Here is a 17,377-nt window from a genome sequence, read left to right as displayed (position 1 = left end):
CCTGTCCGAAGGAGAGCACAGAGAACAGAGAAATCCCAGTTATAAATAAATCCTCCCACAACTTCTCCTGTCTTGCATGTTTTTAAAGTGGGTTCAGCTCCTGATCCAGCAGAGCTGAGGGGACCGAGCAGTGGGAAGCAATAGCAGTTGCTATGCTACTGAGAGAAAGGTCCACAAAATCACATCTCCTGCAGGCCCCCGGGACCTGGTGCAGATTCAGCAGCAGAGAGAAAAGGTGACAACATGCCGGTGTCAGGCAGCCTCTGCCCACCTCATCACAACAGCTCTGGCAGCCATTGTTCCCAGGGGATTTTATTCCCTCCTTGGTGAAAGGATGGCAGTGTAACCCCCTTCTCTGTGGGTACACAGCTACATACGCTCTTTGCCAACATGACTCCAAATACAGCAGCGCCACTGCTTTACTACTAGGACATGCAGACTACCTAGGGGTTTATTGCAGAATCAGAGACTTACAGAATCCCAGATTGGTTTGGGTTGGAAGGGACCTTAAAGCTCATCCAGTTCCAGCCCCTACCATGGGCACGGATGATTTCCACTAGAGCAGGTTGCTCCAAGCCCCTGTGTCCAACCTGGCCTTGAACACTGCCAGGGATGGGGCAGCCACAGCTTCTCTGGGCACCCTGTGCCAGCGCCTCAGCACCCTCACAGGGAAGAATTTATTCCTAATATCTAACCTAAATCTCCCCTCTGGCAGGTTAAAGCCATTGCCCTTTCCTGTCCCTACAGGCCTTTGTCCAAAGCCCCTCTCCAGACTTCTTGTTGGGCCCTTTAGGCACTGGAGCTGCTCTTAAGGTCTCCCCTTAAGGAGCCTCCTCTTCTCCAGGCTGAACCAACCCAGCTCTCTCAGCCTGGCTCCAGAGCAGAGCTGCTCCAGCCCTCGAAGCACTTTGTGACCTCCTTTGGACTCACTTGATCAGGCCCACATCCCTCTTGTGTTGAGAGGCCCAGAGCTGGCACACAGGGTACAAAAGAGAGGCTCGTGACTGTTTCCATTTTGATTGCCTTGGAATAATCGTCAAGAAAATACCTACACAGAAAAAGATTTAGCTACATTACAGAAAACCCATTACACAGGAGAATAAAAACCTGCCAATCAGACTGTCCTTGAGAGCACTTCAGCATGAGACCTTGCTTCGCTTAGTTCTTTGCCAGGGTAGCTCACTTCTTTGTAGCTAAGAGCATACTAGTATTAACAACCTGATTTCTCCATATGCTTTAGTGATGGGAAGAAGGTCTCAAACACATCCACTTCCAACTAGTTTTGTTAGAATAGGCACTTATGTAGCTATGAGATACCTTATTATTTCCTGACTGAGGAAAAAGCCTGCAGTGGAAGCTTGTCTTATTACAGTGAAACCACTTAAGAGGACGATGTTACAGATGCTCCACAGCAATAAAATCTTAGAGCTTATTAGCCACCAAAGAACATGTTCCTGAGTCAGGGTGGCTCTTCTACCTTTAGTTTCTATTTTGTTTTAATGAAACTTTAAACAAAAAGAAGCCTACCACCCTAAGACATCTCCATGGCAAATCAGCATTCAGTAGTCACTGAAATGTGTCAGAGATGACTTCACATAGCTGTGCTCTTTAATTTGTGACCAACATCATGCTGAAGAATCAAACTGGTTTGCTGTGTGACACATTGCTCTTACAAATCATGAAAGGTGGTCACTGCTGCCCCTGTTCTGCAGTATTTACTGCCTACAGCCAACTTCAGCGAAGAACAGTACATGAACTGTCTAAAGCTGATGGTGTTAGCTAGAAGTCAGCTCGTATAGGTCACCGTCCATTTATTCCCAGAAAAATAAAAACAAGGTTGACATCCAAGTGTTGGCAGCCCTTATGGCTTTGGCTACAAACTAACGGAAGGCTGCTGTTCTCTATCCTCTTACAGACAAGAAACAGGAAATCTGATCATTACCTTAGAAGATAAGGCACCTCTGTATTAGCAACTGCATGGCTCTGATCACAGACATGATGGCCATTTCCACGTCCCATTCCCTCTCACAACATTGCAAGGAAGAAAACTGAATTTGGAAATGAGTTCCCTTATCTGCTGACCTCAGTTAACTGTGAAATTCAGTCACACTGGTAGAGCTTATACTTCCAACTATATACACCTAGACACACCTGCAATTTCAACTTGTTATGAACCTGTGTATTCTGTATATTACATGTTCTGTGCATTTCTAATAGTAAAAACATCTTTTAATATTTGGCCTGCTTTATTTTTAAAGCCAAAAATGAAGTTTACAACATGTGTTTTGTATTACATAGGTCCAGTGGCAATTTAAATGTAACTGTTTCACCACCATCCACTAGCACACACATTTCTCTCCTTAGGCAGCTGAGAAGATGGGGATGAAACCACCCTTCTATATTTCTAAGAGTCAAAGATCTTATGACAGCATGTTACTCCAGTCTGGGTCCAGCTCATTTTGTGTGTGTTCAGCAGCTGAGCCTCTGCTGTTTCTCCTGCCATGCTACTTTACTGCCTTACAGAGCTAACAGCGTTAAATTGTTCCTTTAGTTCAGAATCCAAACTTCTTTTTTCTCATTTCCATTTTACTGTTCCTGAGTTCCACTGCTCGAGATCAGCCAACAGAGAAAGAAGGTAATGACTAGAAGGAATAACTGGTACCAGCAGGCAGCTAGAGAAGGAGCAGAGCCACAAACACAGCTGTACCTGTTAGACTCCTGGTTATCCATAAGCATTGAGGAGTGTGGAAGGAAGAAAGGAGATTACTAGATACACTCATTTAGTAAAAGCAGAAATAATGAGGCTAAATAAAGGCAGAAGTTTAAAACAAAACGAAACACATGCTGTTGGAGTCATTACATTGTGCTGAAGACAAACAGATCACACACGTGCCAAGGCTCTTACAGAAGCATAGCACAGCAGCACTGCAGGCAGCTTTGAAGATATCAAAAGACAGTGGCAACTACGCTGTAAGTTGTGGAAGGGAAAAAACAGAGAAGTAGCTAAACCAAAAGATTTCTTAATTGCTAATATTTACAGCTTACCAGTAAATGATGAGATCTATTACTAACATGCAGCATAACTTCTTTTCAAAAGAGTTAATTCCGGGGGGGGGGAGGGCAAAAACATCTAAAAAAGTGCATCTTCATTAAAAAAAAATCCAGTTCACAAATCACACATTTATGTCAATTTTCTATTACAGAAACTCACTCCTTTATGTGCTCTGTCATCAGGAAAGTTTTTTGTTTGTTTTCTTTTTCAGGAATTAAATCCTAAATCAGATTCCTGGAATCTTTTACAGCCAATGTATGCTGTCCTAGGAGTAAAGCTCATAAAGGAAATGAAGCCGCGACCTTAAGGAGCCTTACACAAATGCTGTGCTAAGAGAGATTTATCAGAAGCAGAAAACACAGTACGAGCAATTAACATAACTGCTAAGAAGTATTTGCAAGCAAGCAATAGTTACCAATTGAGATCTATAATCCATGAGACAGATGGAGGCTTTGCTGTGAGTATATGAATCAAGAGAGTGGTCACGCTGTTGTACCTGTGATGTAGAAGCAAAAGGATTACAATGTTTATGATAAAGATGGGCAATGAGAATATCATGCAAGAGACTAATGGGAGGCAGGTTAGACTGTGAACATGTTGCTGTGTCAAGGTCTGAGCTTCCATCCCCGAAGGTAAAGGGTAAAGCGCTGTACAAAGGATACAAAGAAGAGAAACAGTGCTTGAGTTAGTGACAGGTATTGAGATAACAGCAGATACTTCAAGCCATCAGTTTAAAATTTATTAAAGGGAGACTATCTAGATTCATCTCAAATGAAAGTTCCAGGTAAATCCTACAAATGGATGCAAAACCTCAGACAGGCATCGTGACATGTTTCCTGCAGAAAAGCAGCAAAGTAGACGGAACCAAGGAGCAGCTAAGCTGCATCTGTACGTCAGTGTTTTGCACAAAGCTTGGGTCAAAGTCTACTGTGCTGCAAAGGCAAACCGCAATAGGATGTGGAAATGTCTGCAACTTACAGCACATCCATACAAAAATAACTGCCTTAAAGTAATAGTTATTCCAGATTTAGAGCAGCAAAACGTAACAGAATTCAGTCCTCTTTTCCATGGCTAATATAATCTGAAAGCCAACTTTGTCTTGGGTGCATTTCCTCTCTAGCAAAGAGAGGCACACCACCATTTGTCACCTTGACTTACATGATTGTGCCTTGTGGAGGCTGCCAAAACACAGCGACAAACTCAGATCTTGTGTAAATAACAAGCTGCAGCCACCTATTTCAGGTCAAAATTGACAATCACCTCACTCAGCCACAAGACAGCACCTTGCTCTTGCCCAAAGTATTGCATGTTTTGCAGTATCAGTTACATTTCCTCTTGTCCTCACCCCTGACTGCTGCAACAGTTGTTCCTGTGGCAGCCCCTGGCTTGTACTTCAGTACCGTCCAGAACATGAGTCTGAGGTGTCCTCCAAGTAACTTAATTGATAGATCTAGAACAAAAATAATTCAACAGTGTAAACAGAAAGAAAATGGACCCTACATTTATTAGTTACAAATGTGAGCCCCTCATCTTGACAGCAAACACTAAAACTGGAGTCTTTGCACGACGATGCTAGTAATGGATTTGGTCCAGAATTCACATGCTACAAGTGAGTTCAACATATGCATGACAAGTGCAGGATAAAAACCTCTAATCAATGTAGGTGGCTATTTATTATCATTCTTAGCTATTCAGATTTGGGAACACAGGCTTTAAAAAGTCTTCTAGGAACTTGGTGGGTGTGGAAGAGGACTCGAGTCAAGAACCTGTTGATATCATGCTTTTCCCATCAGCTCTCTGGCTTGACAACTACATTTGGTCAGGCAGCAGGCTGGGACTGCTGTTAGAAAGATTTCCTCAAGACAAACATCTCTCTGTGTCTTGAAGCCATGCCTCTCCCATTTCCTGTCTAACCTTCAACATCCTAAAGTTGAAAAAAGTCCATTTCAGAGCCACAACAATACTCTCAGGAAGGAGGAATTAGTCACTCTGATCTTACAATGGCAAAAAATGCAAAGAAATAAAAAAAACACACATTTTTTTACTCTCTCCTATGTGTGTTTTCATTGCAGCTCTTTTATCATCACATAGTTCCATGCCTGCTGGCAAACATAGTGGTCCAGAAAAATATTTAACAGTACAAAGATCTCCCCTCCTAAAGGGGAGCCACTAAGTCCAGCTCTGTTTTCTCCCAAAAGATGCACGGAAGAAGAGATTTACATCCTCCTTATGCCCTAAAGAGCAGAAGCAGAGATTTCCACAATTCCCTGAATATTCAACTGACTTTGAGAACCCCAGGAGCCAGCCAGCTTCTAGACCTACAGAACTACTAGCTGAGCCTGACCCACCTACAGAACTGCTAGCTGAGCCTGTCCCTGAATCCTGTCTCCAGAGAACAGCAGAGAACTGAAGAGGGTGATTGCTATTACAAAACTCACTGTCACTAAAGCCCTCGCTTCCTGTCACAAGCACTGCAGCAAAGGCCAAGATAACAGAATTAAATCCCTTTCTCATCGCTCTCCAGCCTCCCAGTTCTGCCTCAGCTTCTCTGAGAACTAACTGGCAATACTGAAATACTTCTGACTATCGACACTGAAGTAATAGTGACATAAAAGCACTCAGAGCAACACACAAGGTTAGTCCAGATCTCCTATGAGGTATGTGTAACCCCCTGCTGATCTTTCCCCAGCCAGAAGGCAGCATGCAGCTCCATTTTGCGTTGGGATACAGCCCTCCACAAAGAAAGCTGTGACCATGCCCTCTCACAGTGGTGGAAGGTAAGGCAAGTTCAGGTACGTGATGGAACTCAGACTGTCCGGAGCTAGAGTCAAACCACGTGCAGATTCGGGTAGACACCCCTCCACCAGTGTGCAGGAAACAGTTACAGATTTTTCTGCATCACCAAGTCTAAAACCTTTCATTTACCATTAAAAACAAGCTGTTGTCCTCACCAGATCAGATGACTGGATGCTGGTGTGGTCTGTAAACCTGATCCACATGAAGACAAGGCCAGCTAAGTGCCTCTGCAGCACAGCAGTAGTTAGATTTGCTGCCTTTCTTCCCCCTCCTCAAAGCAGAAAACCTGTGATGAGCAAGTTAATTCATTTCTCTGTGCTGTGATGTTCTCCATGCTGCAAGCCACTTGCTAACCAGTATTAGAACAAACACCCCTCCAATTCCTGTGTTTTAATCAGCTAATACTTCCAAACACAAGTCTTACTGCTTACGTCAAAGATCAAGTACCACCATGCCGCAATAAGCTAAGCACACATTTACAAGAGCTCACTAAGTAACAGTGAACCTCAAGCACAAGATGTAGTTTCACAGCAAGAAGCACACCTGAAACTACCAGTTCATGACATTTCTGTGCTAGCCATTGAGAACTGCCTCAGGAAAGAATACTTCTTCAGGCTGAGCTAGTAACAGAACCGATATGGGTATACTGGGGAGGGTTAAGTGGATGCGAGGGTCCTTCCCTGGTATCATGAGCTGCCAGCACAATGCAAGACCCTGAAATGTGTTGCTGTGACCTGCCCATTTTGATCTGCAGCTGCATCAGATCACATGAAAGTGAGAGTAGGAAAAACTATCTGAACTACACACCAGTCAACTAACATGACAATCACAACAAGCATGCTAATGAATACTACATGTATTGCTTTGCTGCACATGGATGTATCAAGAATCACTGCTACTAAAGCCTAAAGCTAGTAATCTTCTCAATTTGATACCCAAAAACATATCAGATCTGCAAAGAAGGAAGCACCGTTCTGTCAAAACTGCGAAGGGAGCTTGATTTAAAGATTGGTTTATTTGCCTCTCTTCTGATTTACACTACAAATCGTCCTGATAAAAGAGTCCTGAAGGCAGTGATCACATCAAGATCTCCCTGAATGCAAATACAACCACTTCCAGGACAGCAAGCACAAATAACAGGAAATAAAAGCTTTTCTTCCATACATACACTTACATACAGCAGCATACGGATTTGATCTTGTATCCACTATGATCCAATACCAGTGCTTCCATGATGTAGGTACATATTCGAATGCACAGATCAAGACTAAAGTTCCACTGACATTTTTACCTTGGGAGGGTGGAGGAGGGAAAAGAAAACCCATCTAAAAGAGGAGGTTTATTTGAACCCAGAGCTAATCCAGGCTGCTATGAAGCCCCACAAACTGTTATTGGCACAACTGAGAGCACAGCACTGGGTCAGGAGTGAGCAATAGGAACAAAGCAGGAGAGGTTGAAACCAGATTTGCCACCACCAAGGAAGCACACAGAGACATGAAATACACTTCAAAGGCCCCAGTCTTACATTGTCTCAGGCCAAGGGAAAACCCAGGTTGAGATTAACACCCACACCCTCTGTATTTTGGTCAGGTTAGTCTTAATTCAGGTTAGATCAACCTGATGCACTGCACACACGCACCGCTGCTCCTGCTGTAAGAAGGCATGGACAGCGTGGAGACAGCACCTGAGGAGGCAAAAAGGTGGAAACGCTTGTGCCAGGGTTAGGGATATTGCCTGCATCCCACAGCAAAACGTTACCCTGCACATCGGGTGACACTGCCTTGCTGCTGGCAAGCACGGAGAAAACAATGCGTGGTCTGAAAACATATGGCAAGAAGGCACAGTATGCACTGGAGAAAGTGGAGTTTGTACTTTTAATGGACTGAATGGGAACGATGGATCCGTTCGGCTTTGTGCAAGGGGTCAGCGTGGATGCGGCTCTGCGGTGGCTGTGCCGCCGCACGTCCATCCCCTCCAGAGAGCAGCCACCGCCGCGGCGGAACCCCGCGTGTCCGGCTGCCCGTTGTGCTTTGAGCTGCTGCAGCACCCCAGGCAGGCAACAGCCGCCCAGGGAGACGGAGCTGACACCAGCTGGCATGGTCCCGGTCTCCAGGCTCGCCCCGCTCGGGTTAAAGACACAGCCGCACCGTACCGGCTGTCACTGCCGACACACGTCTATGTAGGGATGTAACCGCAGCACCTCCTCCCCGTACCTCCCGAGGCTCTACTTTACACACACGCCTCAGCGGCACAGAGCACCCGTCCCGCCCTGCCCGCCGCCGTGGGACGACCCGTCGGGGCCGTGGAGGGCGGCGAGAGTTTTTGCCCCCCCCCCGCCTTCCCCGGGCGGGAACGCTGAGGTGAGGCGAGGCGCGCTTCCCTCACCGTTACTTTCGACGGGGAAGGCAGCGCCCCGACGGCGCGCACCGCGGCAGAGGAACCCGCACCCCTCCGCGGGGCCGCGGCTCTTACCTGAAGCGGAGGAGCGGGAGCGCCGGAAAGCGCCGAGCCGAGCCGAGCCGAGCCGAGCCGAGCCGAGCCGAGCCGAGCCGAGCCGAGCCGTGCGGGTCCCGCGGCCGCTGCTCGCGTGGCGGGAGCCGCCCCCCCGCCAGCACCTGGGGCGGCCCCGGAGGCGGAGCCGCGGCGGGGCGGAGGCGGTGGCCGGCTGCGAGCGGCGGGGCCGGAGCGCGGGAGCCCCGGCGGGGCTGAGGGGAGGCCCTGCCCGGCCCCGCTCTGCTCCGCGGCCGCAGGAGGGCAGAGCCCTCTGGGGGGGCCCGCGCAGGGGCTCGCCCTCCGCTCCGCGCCCGGGGATGTGAATCGCCTCAGGGGTTCTGGAGCCCCGGTAGCTGGGAGCGACGTCCCAGTACTTGAAGGGGCCGACAAGAAGGGCATGGAGTGACAGGGTGAGGGGGATTGGGCATTAGAAAGAAGCTCTTCCCTGTGAGGGTGCTGAGGCGCTGGCACAGGGTGCCCAGAGAAGCTGTGGCTGCCCCATCCCTGGCAGTGCTCAAGGCCAGGTTGGACACAGGGGCTTGGAGCAAGCTGCACTAGTGGAAGGTGTCCCTGCCCATGGCAGGGGGTTGGAACTGGATGAGCTTTAAGGTCCCTTCCAACCCAAACCAGTCTGGGATTCTATGATCTCTCCTGTGATTGTTCCTAAAAGCACGCCCTGCCTGTATGTTGTATAGTGCTATCGTGCTTCAAGGAACACCTCACTGCAGGTCAGAGATACCATACAGCTTCTCCATTTTATTCAACCAGGGCTACCTGCCAGGAGGCCCAGGGGACACTTCTACCCATCATGGGAGTGATTTTCTACCCTCATCTAGAAGAACAACATTGATTAGCCATCCAAAGCCCAACTAAAATCACTGTTCTATAAACCAGGCCCTGATTTAGCCCTTAAGCAAGACTTTTCCCTCCTTCTGCTGACTGATGCTCCACTGCAAGCGACAGCCCTGTAAAGCACAAACATGGAGGTCAAGTAAGGGCAGATACCTGCACCTTGGATGCAAAGGGCATGTTATGACTTAGGCTCACTTGTGCATCTGCTTAGGGATTAACTGATTTAGCATCCCATGATGAGGGGGGCTGGAACTAGATGATCTTAAGGTCCTTTTCAACCCCAACTATTCTCTGATTCTATGATCACAGCCATTCTTCAGCTCAATTGCCAAAGGCTTTTCTGGATTTCCTGCCATCCCTGAAATACCGGTGCTTATACACAAGACCTTTCTCAGACAGAAAGAAGAAAGGATGCACCCTGGTAATTGGGAGACAGGGGCACGTGTAGTGATTCTTTCTGTCTGTCATGTCGGTTAGCCATGTACCTGTACTTTATGGAATGAATAGCTAGGTGTCCTAGTGCCCTACCCTTTAACGTTGTGCAGTCATGAGTTGCTTACACAACTTCCAGTGCGGGAGGTCAGTGTCGTTTTAGGTTTACAAATGAGAGAAGAGGAGAGCACTCCCACAAGCCCAGGGAGGTGGCAGGGAAGAGCAGATGTTACGCTTTCTCTTGTTTTCCAACATGTGGATGGATCTACCTCACTCTCTCATAGCAATCACACAAACACATTTATCAAGCACAACATGCGTGCTCTACTCCTCTCCCGGTGTTTCTAACCCAAGACGCTGCGTCCTCACACAGTGTGATTGATCTAAGGAAACAACTTCAATCTTTCTGGTTCCCTCTTTTCTAAACCCAGTGTTTTGTTTATTGGTTTATTTACTAAAGCAAGAGCAGAACCAAAGCTCTTAAATCAAGAATGATGGTAGTGATAATACTGATTACCCTGAGTCTAAAAGACTCATTGTCTAAGCTCATGATAAGCACTGGGCATACATAGATGATATTGTATCCCAAAGAAGCAGCCTGCACACAGAGCAGTGGTTTCAGCTCATTACCAGAAGGTCTGGGGAAGTTAGGTTGAAAACATGCCAACAGCAAGGAGAACATCCTTATTTGAATAGGTAGCACTCAGCCAGGCTCTTCTTCACTTCCATGTGGAATAAACAGCATGTATACCCCATGCTGTACCCCCCGTGTGCAAATTTTGTTCTCTTCAATAAAGCTAATGCACCAAAACCCTTACAAATGGGTTTGTGGGAACTGTTCATAATATCAGAAACAGCACAATGAAGTGACATCCAAATTTGACTGTGCTGCCAATGCAGGTTCTTTTATGCACAGCAGGTTATGTTGTGTCCTGAAACACACTCGGAAAGTGGGGAGAACACCTGCAGTTCTTAATAATTTATATTTCTACAACACATCTACCTACACTACACTGTACATGTGCAAAATGGTCCAAAAATGAGTATATGCCAACAATCTCTAACCAGCAACCAGTTACCTACAGCCTGAGTCTAATTCAGCCCAGGCTGTCTTGCCCCTTCAGCCCTGCCCCAGCTTGTCTCACTACTCTGGTGGGTGTTCACCCCCTGACTTGGAGTGGCAGCAATAGGATCATGCCCCTTTGAGAAGAGGAAACTCTAGGAAGTTGTCTCCGCTTCATCCCCCACATCACGCAGGGACACGAGGGATGGAGGAGGAGTCACCTGTGTTGGTCGGAGGAAAGCAGGACACAGGAGCAGCTCAGACACACTTCACTGTTTTCACAGCACCGATCTACCTGGCGATTCCATGCCTGGGATGTACTCTGCCTGCTCCCACACCTCGATTTGATGAGCTGCTTTGCCCGGTCCTGGGACAAGTGCCAGCACGGGGTGGTGTGTAACAGCCTCTGGATGTTCTGAGCCAGAACCTGGAACGCTGTGAGCACAGATCAGACAGTCCCTGCTCCCAGCGTAGGCATGAACAGAGAAGCTTGGGGTCTCTCCCTTGGCTTTTTAGTCCCTAATCAAAGGAGGAGCCTCCTGCAGATGGAGCCGCTACAGGATTGTGCCATGACATTTGTCACAGCCTGGAGGGGATCACGCAAGTCTTGGACCCTGTCCCCATTGCTTGTGTCAGGCCACAGGAGCAGGCTGGCAGCTGGCAGTGGAGATTCCTCCTCCTGGGTCATGCTGACGTGGTGGCACCAGGCTGGTGCTGGTGCTGGCACTACAAGAGTGAATCACCACCTCTGGTAGGAGTGGTGCTTCCTGGACAATGGCGTGTCTGGGAACTGTGTGCAGCCACTCCTTACGCTAGGCAAACTTTGAAAGGAAAAGCAAACCGAGTTTATTTGACTAAACTGAACACCTGATTCATGGAGGAGGGAAAGGGGAATAATGTGCTAAATAGTTGTGAGACAAAGTGACTTTTACTGTTTCCACAGACCTGCATCATTGTTTCCTGGTTCCCTCCATGCAGTGAGCTCCCCCGTCCAGTTAGCCCCAAAGACAACTTACACAGTGGTCTGGAAATGGGGTCCAACCATTTAGATAAGCTTCATCCTTTGGTTCTGCTTTCTTTTGAGATGAGCATGAACTTGCAATGAAGCTCCCCTCCTCATCCCACTCTGTAGAGTTCCACTTGGTGTAATTCTACCTTTATCACTTTCAGCATCTTCATCCTCAGGCCTCAAGTTTTGATTCACCATTGTCAAGGAATAGCCTTGGAGTGGTTCTCCTGGTTGGGCAAACCCAATCAGGCATAGAAGTGAGTCAGCTGCAAATAAATACCACAGCAATGCAAATGCAAATACCTCTCCTCTTGCCAAACACTGAGGAAAGTTCCATCACCTCCAAGGATATGACCTTGGAAGTACATTCATTCGGCTTCAATAATACCTCACTTCAGAGCTATTCATTACACAAGCTGCGAGGACAATGAACGAAGCTCATTAGCAGCTTGATACAGGCTGACAAACAGCCATGGGGACAAAAGTGTGTTTGAAGTAGCTGACTCCTAAACTCAGCATGCCAGCATGATGGACAGGACTCTCTGGCCGTGCTGGTGCTCTTGGTTGCTGCACCTTTGTTCCCTGCTGCTAAGCACAGCAAAGGAGAGGTTTCCTGAGTCTCTTGCTGACACTTCCTTAAAGCGTGTTCAGCCCCAGGTGCACAAAGCAACCTCTGCTCCCAGGCAGCCAGATGGCTAGCTGCAATCCACTCACTCTTTAATTAACTTTGGGTTGGGTGTTTTTCTCCCCTCTGTAGGTTGTTTCTGGGAAAAAGGGAGCTGACAGCATGTTTGTTTACACGGGATTGATTTGGCTTGGCAGCCCCCTGGGCCTATACCAAGAATTTGGAAGGGTCTTTGGGTTTTGCTATCACTGGAAAAGGAATAGAAGCTGAGAATCCAAGGGGATTTCTAGGAGGCATCTAGAGAAGTCATGTAAGTATGCAGGTTTACTGCGAGCCACATGCAGATGGGCAGCACATGAAACAAAGCTGATGGGGGCAAACTAATCTGAGGCCTTAGCTACTCTGAACAGTTGAGCCTCTGCAGTGTGTAATTAACTGTAAGCACAACAACAGCAAACATTGACTTGTAAACAGCTCCTCTAAACCCTGTGGAGTTGCTCGTGTGCATAACATTACACAACATACATGAAAGTTCTTCCCTGTGAGGGTGCTGAAGGCACAGGGTGCCCAGAGAAGCTGTGGCTGCCCCATCCCTGGCAGTGTTCAAGGCCAGGTTGGACACAGGGGCTTGGAGCAAGCTGCTCTAGTGGAAAGTGTCCCTGCCCGTGGCAGGGGTTGGAACTGGATGAGCTTTAAGGTCCCTTCCAACCCAAACCAGTCTGGGATTCTACAGTTCTATGAAGTAGAAGCCTGGAAGTGATAAAGTGCTGAAGGAGAGGGGGTGCCTGAAAGAAGAGGTGAAGGAGAGCAGCTTTTAACCAGGATGGTCTGACATGTAAAAGATGAAGCCCATTGCCCACATCTGTCACTCTCTAAGAACTTCTTCACAATTACTCTGAGGCCATGTTGCTTCTGCCATTTGAGCATGTTGCAAAGAAAGGCACAGATGACATGCACCTCACAGGCTGTAATTTCACTGCAGAGATAAGACAAGGGCAGAGCTGCTGCAGAAGTGTGTCTGGGAGCTGCACCCTGCTAGTTTGCATCAGAGATTGTTTCTTTAATTATTTGTTGAATCATCTCCCTGCTGAACAAGCAGAGTCCTCCCCCTGGTGGCAAGTAAAGAAGATGATTTTAACTTGCCAAGTAGCCATGGTTCTTTCACAGGCTATTATATGAAATAAGGAGCATCAGACAGGACCTGTCTTTTATTAGGTCAACTGATACAGCTGGGGATAAAAAGGCAAGTTTGCAAAACACACATCCGTTCCAGGGCTTGCACAGAATTACTTCCAAGGCTGATACCACTTGGGAATAGTTTCTGAGTGCGATTTTGTTAATTTATTAGACAATTTGTAAGAGAAGCAAAGGATAAAACGTGTGCAGGGTAATTGTAATGTGCAATAATCCCATTATTTCCACTGAGTCTTTGTCTTTTAGTGCCCAATTGAGTTTTGGTGTCTACAATCCCTTAAAGGCAGGCTGGTGCGGAAAGCAGAATTCATAACGCTACTGACGAGTAAAAACGGGCTCAGTAGACAGGTTGGGTTTACTGTACACCATTTCCCCAAGTGAAGGCTTCAGATAGCTCTTCAGCAATTATCTGTACAAAATGGGCTGTGTTTGTTATAGGAAATTATAGCAAATGCTTTTTGGACAGGATTTTGGTCTAGTTTGGTGGATGTGGAGCGAGCAGGAGGTGTGGTTTATTTTGGCTTTACTAAGGTTTTTGACACCGTTTCCCATAATATCCTCACAGACAAACTGATGAAGGACAAACTAAATAAATGGGCTGGGAAGGGGGGAACTGGCAGAACCACTGGGCTGAAAGGGGCTCATCGCTCACTAGTTGGGAACCCCTGGGGATGATACTTTACCATCTTCATTAACAACCTGCATGAATAGGGTCCCCTCTCAGCAAACTGGCAGATACAAAACTGGGCAGCGTAGTTGATAACCAGATATTGTGCTGCCATTCAGAAGGACCTCAACAGGCTGCAGAAATGGTCAGAGAGGGTTGTCAGGAAGCTCAAGAAAAGGAGATGCAAAGTCCTTCACCTGGGGAGGAATAACCTGTGCACCAGGACAGGCTGAGGGTTGATAGTCTGGAAAGCAACCTTGGAGAGGAGGATGTGGGAGTCCAGGTGGAGAACAAGTTCACCATGAGCCAGCCATGCGCCCTTGTGACAAAAGCAACCAACAGCATCCTGGGCTGCATTAGGAAAAGCGTTACCAGCAGGTCAAGAGAGATGATTCCATTCCCCCTTCTATCTTTTCAGTTCTAGTAGATAACTACTGGTTATTACCCTGCCCTCAACAGTATAGGGAGTATACTAATGGCTGTATTGTAATTACGTGGAAAACCAACTGTTGCCTTTTAATTACAAAAAGGAGAAACCTTCTCCTGCTGGAACACTCAACATTAATAACCACTGCAACATATATTCCCCCATCCTTAAGAACGGAAAGCAGCGCCCTTCGCCACAAAACACCATCTGCATGCTTATGTTTAAAAAGGTTTAATTTTTCACCCAGGTACAAAAATACAGTACAATGTGATGGCAAGGCATTCGCCAAAAAACATTCAAAGAATAAAAGGGGGAGCCCCGTAAAGCTTTAACGTAACCCACCCATAACCTCACTTGATAAAACAATCAAAAGGTGAGTGCATAAGGAAGAAGTTTCTGCCCAAAGGCAAATAAAGATGAATCACACGGAGTTTTACACAAAAATATGTTTGCAGAGCTAATATTTTCACATGCTACTTGGACATTCATGAAATTTATTCTACTTGGCTTAGTGGCAGAATTGATGGTTTGGGATACCTGACCCAGGAACATGCTCCATTCATAGGGATCCCCAGTAAAAACAGTGGGATCATGTAATACCAGTGATAAAAGAGGGATTCAACCCTGATTTTAAGTGTCAGAATGCTGGCTACTTCTAGTTACTCCAACCACACTGTCTGTCTGCAAATAATGTTTTGCCCTACACTCCTCCCTTTTAACACCAAGTATCAATAGTTGCTCAAACACATAAATCAATGTGTTTGTGCATTACCTAGTTGCAAATAACCATTATGGTAGAAACTGCCAGGCAGAGGAGATAACACTGTAACTGATGCATGTGTGTGAACTCCAAACGGGGTTTAACCTAACGCTGTTGACAGGAGAGTTATGTCCCTTCAGTGCACCTACATTCTTGGTCTGTTTAATTGTTTTAGAGTTTTGAAGTGACGGAGAAGAATCAATCAGTGCATTTATTATAGTTCATCTCCCAGGTGTTTTTGTTTGAAAGCATCACCCGTTAGCTTCTCCTGGGCCTCCTTCATCCCTTGGACAACTGAAAGATTAGAAGAAGAGGTATCAGCTATTACACTCAAGATGAAAACATCAAGGTAAACTGTTAATTATGTGTTTTAAAACAACACAGTTACAGAATGCACGTCTACAAAGTAACCTGTGGGTAAAACAGTCCTGCACCCTTTTCCCAACTGTAGCTGGATCATATGGATTATATGATTTTCCATGCCACATCTGGAGACAAAGTTTAGGTCCTGTAGACATTATAGTAGGTATGAATGTGAATCATCATTCTGAATATGGTTCCTAAAGGCGTAAGAGAACCACTCACTCATGTGGTACCTAACAGCTCCCAGCTCTGCTGTGAAGTATCATCATTTTTCTCCACTCAAAAGTGAAGGTGTGTCCTCCACCTTGAGTTTCATCTCATTAAAAATGCATTTCAAACTCCTTTGCACATACCTTGATCAGCATTGGTATAGAAGTACTTGTAGCTGGGGTTTCCCTTCTCATTTATGATTTCGGGGTGGACTTTTCCACTGGGGTCTATGAAACAAGAAGCCAAACATGACATCTAGGTGGTAACAACAAGAACCCAGTCCTGTGAGTGGACACAACAGCTGTGGACGCCTTACCCATGAAAAGGATTCTGGGAATATAACCTCCATCAGGACTAAAGGCTTCATCCTTTGGCTCTTCATCATCCTACCACAGCAAGACAGAAGAGAGGGAACATCTTAGCAAGATATCTAATAAAACACAACACTCATTTTAAAGAAACAATCTACTGCCTTCAGATTCCATCTACCCTGAGCAATACACGTCTTGAACAGACACTAAGTAACTGCACTCACGCTGGAAGGATTATTTCTACCTAAGTAAGTAGAAAATAGCATTTTTTTCTGTTCTGTCCATTTGTATTGAACACTCCACTTTGGTATAGAAATGTCTGATACATCAGGAGAGAATGAGTATAAATCCCTTTATTGTGGCAACAGAATGACACAAGGTACAAACTGTTAGAGACAATGGCAGAGAGCCAGGTTTAGAAACACAGTAAAAATAACCAGACCAAAGAAAATCCTTCTTAAAACAATCAGCTCTATCAATCAGTCCTGAACACCTATTCAGGAGTGCAGGATTTAGGATGTACACAGAACAGGATGTAATCAGTTAAGGAGGATTCCAAAGGTTTACTTATTAGGCAGTACCATGGATACGTATGAGAAGGCAGCCTACCTCAAGGTTGACCATGACAAAATTATGGGCAAGTTCAGAGATCTCTTTGGATTCAGCAAACTTTGGCTTCAGAGCTATTGAAGGGAGAAGAAGAGCAGGTGGGTAAAGGCAGCGGAAAATATTCCAGGTAAGCATCAGAATCTCAGCTTCATCCCTCCCTCTGGAGAGCTGGTGCTTTTCAATAAGCAGTGAGTAAATGGAATGTATGTATCCAACCGTCCCAGCCAGGATCAGAGCAGCAGGTAACCAAAGTACTCCTTGCTGGGCAGCCATATGATGAATCCTGGCCAACAGACATATGAGGTAATACTGGAACCAGTGGAACAGATGCTAAAAGCTTCCTGTAAACCACTGTTCTCACCAGCTCACCCTTTAAGCTTAGTCATTATGCCCAGCTTGCTTACTTGCAACACTGAGCGACACAAAGCCTCTCCTTCGAAGGAGTAAGGCAATTTACACTGAATTCTTGAAGGTCGTTCATTCTGTTCCATTTTCTACAGCCAAGTGATGTACT

General features: G+C 46.3%; 2 protein-coding genes across 8 annotated transcripts in view; both read right to left on the bottom strand.

Moving 5' to 3' along the window:
- RAB3B (RAB3B, member RAS oncogene family) overlaps positions 1 to 8,464 on the bottom strand; it is a 60,112-nt gene extending 51,648 nt beyond the window's left edge. The window contains exons 1-2 of one of the 6 annotated variants that reach the window (XM_061344815.1): positions 8,411 to 8,464; positions 8,321 to 8,380 (exon numbers count right to left, since the gene is read on the bottom strand). Coding sequence is in view for 1 of the 6 variants with exons in the window: in XM_061344813.1 (XP_061200797.1) it covers positions 3,468 to 3,488 (21 nt within the window). In the remaining 5 variants the exon portion in view is untranslated. Of the gene's footprint in view, positions 1 to 3,467; positions 3,549 to 8,233; positions 8,292 to 8,320 lie in introns of those variants that run through there. The other 5 variants (XM_061344816.1, XM_061344817.1, XM_061344813.1 and 2 more) reach the window with 5 other exon arrangements.
- Positions 1 to 17,377, bottom strand: part of TXNDC12 (thioredoxin domain containing 12) — a 78,323-nt gene that overhangs the window by 52,108 nt on the left and 8,838 nt on the right. The window contains exons 4-7 of one of the 2 annotated variants that reach the window (XM_061344821.1): positions 16,864 to 16,937; positions 16,260 to 16,329; positions 16,087 to 16,170; positions 15,547 to 15,664 (exon numbers count right to left, since the gene is read on the bottom strand). In XM_061344821.1, coding sequence (XP_061200805.1) covers positions 15,585 to 15,664; positions 16,087 to 16,170; positions 16,260 to 16,329; positions 16,864 to 16,937 — 308 coding nt within the window. In that variant the 3' untranslated portion in view covers positions 15,547 to 15,584. Of the gene's footprint in view, positions 1 to 14,825; positions 15,665 to 16,086; positions 16,171 to 16,259; positions 16,330 to 16,863; positions 16,938 to 17,377 lie in introns of those variants that run through there. The other variant, XM_061344820.1, reaches the window with a different exon arrangement.

This window comes from Neopsephotus bourkii, unplaced genomic scaffold, assembly GCF_033783945.1.
Source record: "Neopsephotus bourkii isolate Nb327-2 ecotype Australia unplaced genomic scaffold, CSIRO-AGI_Nbou_v1 NB_234, whole genome shotgun sequence".
Taxonomy (NCBI): domain Eukaryota; kingdom Metazoa; phylum Chordata; class Aves; order Psittaciformes; family Psittacidae; genus Neopsephotus; species Neopsephotus bourkii.
Note: the sequence above shows the minus strand (reverse complement) of the source record. Positions and strands in the feature narration are given on the sequence as shown.